This window comes from Etheostoma spectabile, chromosome 13, assembly GCF_008692095.1.
Source record: "Etheostoma spectabile isolate EspeVRDwgs_2016 chromosome 13, UIUC_Espe_1.0, whole genome shotgun sequence".
NCBI classification, from domain to species: domain Eukaryota; kingdom Metazoa; phylum Chordata; class Actinopteri; order Perciformes; family Percidae; genus Etheostoma; species Etheostoma spectabile.
In genome coordinates, this window is record NC_045745.1 from 26,501,558 (window position 1) to 26,504,757 (window position 3,200).

General features: G+C 35.8%; 1 protein-coding gene across 1 annotated transcript in view; it reads left to right on the forward strand.

Annotated features, from left to right (window-relative positions):
- Positions 1–2,704, forward strand: part of LOC116700618 (beta,beta-carotene 9',10'-oxygenase) — an 11,629-nt gene extending 8,925 nt beyond the window's left edge. The window contains exons 11-12 of the mRNA XM_032533977.1: positions 444–554; positions 1,726–2,704. Of these exons, the coding sequence (XP_032389868.1) occupies positions 444–554; positions 1,726–1,842 (228 nt within the window). The 3' untranslated portion in view covers positions 1,843–2,704. The remainder of the gene's footprint in view (positions 1–443; positions 555–1,725) is intronic.
- Positions 2,705–3,200: the final 496 nt, after the last annotated feature.

The window sequence follows — 3,200 nt, forward strand, 5'->3', positions numbered from 1 at the left end:
ACATATTCCAGTCTGTGATTATCCATCAACATACATTCCTTCAATTTTGGTCCAAATAATTCCTAATTTCTGCTTTTCTAACTTAAACATTAGGTATAATTTTTCTATAAATGAGGTTTATTGACCACAAATTCCAAAAATAACTGAAACTAAAGTTAATAAATTAGTGTTACTTAGTGTTGAAAACGTCAAAAACAGTGACAAAAAAAACAAAAAAACATCAAAGTGTTAAAAAAAGGGACAAAAACATAAGAAAAAGTTAAAAACATCGATAAAAAGCGTCAACAAAAGTGTTGATTTTACAATTTTGACAATAAGACAACACAAGGGTTAACCTGTTGGATCATTCAGGAAATTTGATTCCTAATGAAATTTGATAATGTGGAATCAAACAAAGTATATAAAATGTGTGTCTTACTTTCTTTCTTTCTTTCTTTCCTTAGGTCTGGTACCAGAAGGGTTTCTTCCCATCAGAGCCCGCGTTTGTGCCGTCACCCGATGCTGTGGAGGAGGACGATGGCGTCGTCCTGTCTGTGGTTCTCACCCCCTCACAGGTAACACACTTTTTTTTTTTGTGAAGATGTACAGCAACTGTAGGAGAGCGCACATGAAGAGAACTGTAATATCTTTTTTTGTCAGTGAAAGTGCTGGTCATTCTGGAGTTACATCAGTGTTATAATGTGCCACTTTATACTGTATAGCTTGAACTTCAGAGTTGCCGTTGCATAGGGTTTCTTGAGTTGTAGTTACCAGCAGGTGGCAGGCTTGTATTTGGACCGGAGCTCTGTTCATCTCCTCTTCCAAGTCTCTAACTGCAGGCAAGGCAAGGCAAGGCAAGGCATTTGTGTAGCAAATTTCAGTAACAAGGTGAATCAAAGGGTTTTACATAAAACGTTAAAGAGCAGTTCAAACAAATAAAAATATAACTGCCACAGACATGAAAATGAAATACAAGAATAAAAGTTACAGTGCAGTGTAAGAAATGGACAATTACTTAAAGCAGCAGCAAACATAAAAGTTTCCAGTCCAGTTTTCTGGCAATTTGTTTCAGACATGTGGAGCATAAAGAGTGAACGCTGCTTCTCCATGTTAAGTTCTGACTCTGGGGACAGAAAGCAGACCTGTCCCAGACGACCTGAGACGTCTGGGTGGTGCATAATGCAGCAGCTGATCGGAAATGTATTTTGCTTCGTAAACCAACAGAAGTGTTTTGAAATCAATCCTTTCTTTTCATAGTGTAGACTGTAAAAGAGAGGGAGCCATCTCGAGGTGTTGTTCTTGTGCTCCTTCCTGACAGCATGTTGTGCTTCAGTGTATTATTAACCTTCTCTCTTCTCTTGACTGTGCTGTTTCTGTAAAAAAAAAAATCAAATAGTAAGTAAGTTTATTTATATAGCCCCTTTTTTAAGAGCAGCTGTCGCAAAGGGCTTCACAATAAGACAACTAAGCAAATGACAGAAAGAGCAACAGACATGAAATGCAGACATAAAAAGAAGGTCGAAGGAGAAATCAAGCTAAAAATGAATCTGTGTCAGCAGTGGTTTGATATAGTCTGTCAATCAGCACTGTTCAAAATATTTCTAATATGGCAAATTCAATTTTCGATAAATACCAGCATGTTTTTGAACAGTACTTGTGTCAAACACCCACACATTATTTGATACAATGTTTTGGTCCTCTCTGTGGTTTTTGATAGTCATTCCACCAAATCTCCTTTATCTCCAGGATAAAGGAACATTCCTCCTGGTTTTGGATGCAAAGACATTTGAAGAGCTGGCAAGAGCCAGCGTGCCTGTTAACATGGCGTATGGCTTCCATGGCACCTTCAGCGCTTCTGCATAAACCTGTTCCGGTTACATTCAAAGGGTTTCTGGAATGAATGGAAAGAAAACATTATCAAATGCATTGCTAATCATTGTAAGAATTATATTGCTGATGGTACGGAGTTACTGCAATGTATGAAGATAGAGGACATTTTCTGTTACTAACTGAATAATTTCTGATACTAACTGCACGTTTTTCTAAAGTAGTTTGTAGTAACATCACAGTAATGGCATCAAGAGCTTTAATACATTTTAAATATACTCATAATAATAATATGAATTATATTCCTTTTATAACAACCTGAAACTGGTACTCAGGAGTTGTTATACAGTAGACATCAAGTCTGTGATTTTCAGGTTGCATGACCTTCCAACCACGCAATTGCCAAATGAACATTTTATTCAAACAGTCTTTTAATACGGGAATGTTTTTTATTTTTTATTTTTTTTAAAGGTTTGACTTTTATACACTCTATTCGCCAATAAAATGTGTACCTCTGTCTGAACTGTCAAGTGTGTTTAAGTTTTGCATTGTCTGTGCATCCTACACACACTGACTCGAAGATGTGAAGGCACTAACATATAAAAACAGCTGTTTCATGTGTAGCTATATAGTTTAAATTACATCAATATAAAGACAGGAAAAAGATAGCGTTATTATGTTTTGAAGCTCCAGATAGCTCTCATTGGGAGTTGTACACAAACATTTATTTAAGTGTAAATAACCTGTCATGTCAAGTGATAATCATCACTAGATTTAACTTCCGCATTCTTCTTACTGCCTTCGCTCTGTTAGTCGCTGAATTAGAATTGATATACTTCCAATCTTATCTTTCCCCTACAATTTACACAAAATTGCTATTAAATCAAATTTCACACTATTTTAAAGTCCGATTTGTCTTTTAAAAAAAGGATGAAGAATTTCAATGCTCAGAGCAAAACATTGGATTTTCATTTGTAATATTGTCTCAGGCTAAGTTTTCAAGCACAGTTGAGGAGTTCTGGTTCACAACATGGATTAATCCCCGGTAAGCCAACAAATGTGCAGCACATGATAAATAAACGCAAATATTACACTAACATCACACAACATTAAATGCTCAGGTCGCTGGTAATTTGGTTTGCTAATATGTAAACGTGAGAACTGCATACTGTAGGTACTCAATGTGACTCAATAAATACGTTTATTAGTCAAATATGAGTGTTCTGAATTAAAGCTATAAATATCTGCATTATTATAAGTTTTATATGCACATAATACACATTTATTTTAAACATGTAGGTGCTTAAACATGGTCCCAATTGTTATTCCCTTGTTCCACTACACCTACTTTTAAGTAGAAACCAGTACGTATTTGTAAATGACCCCCCCCCCCC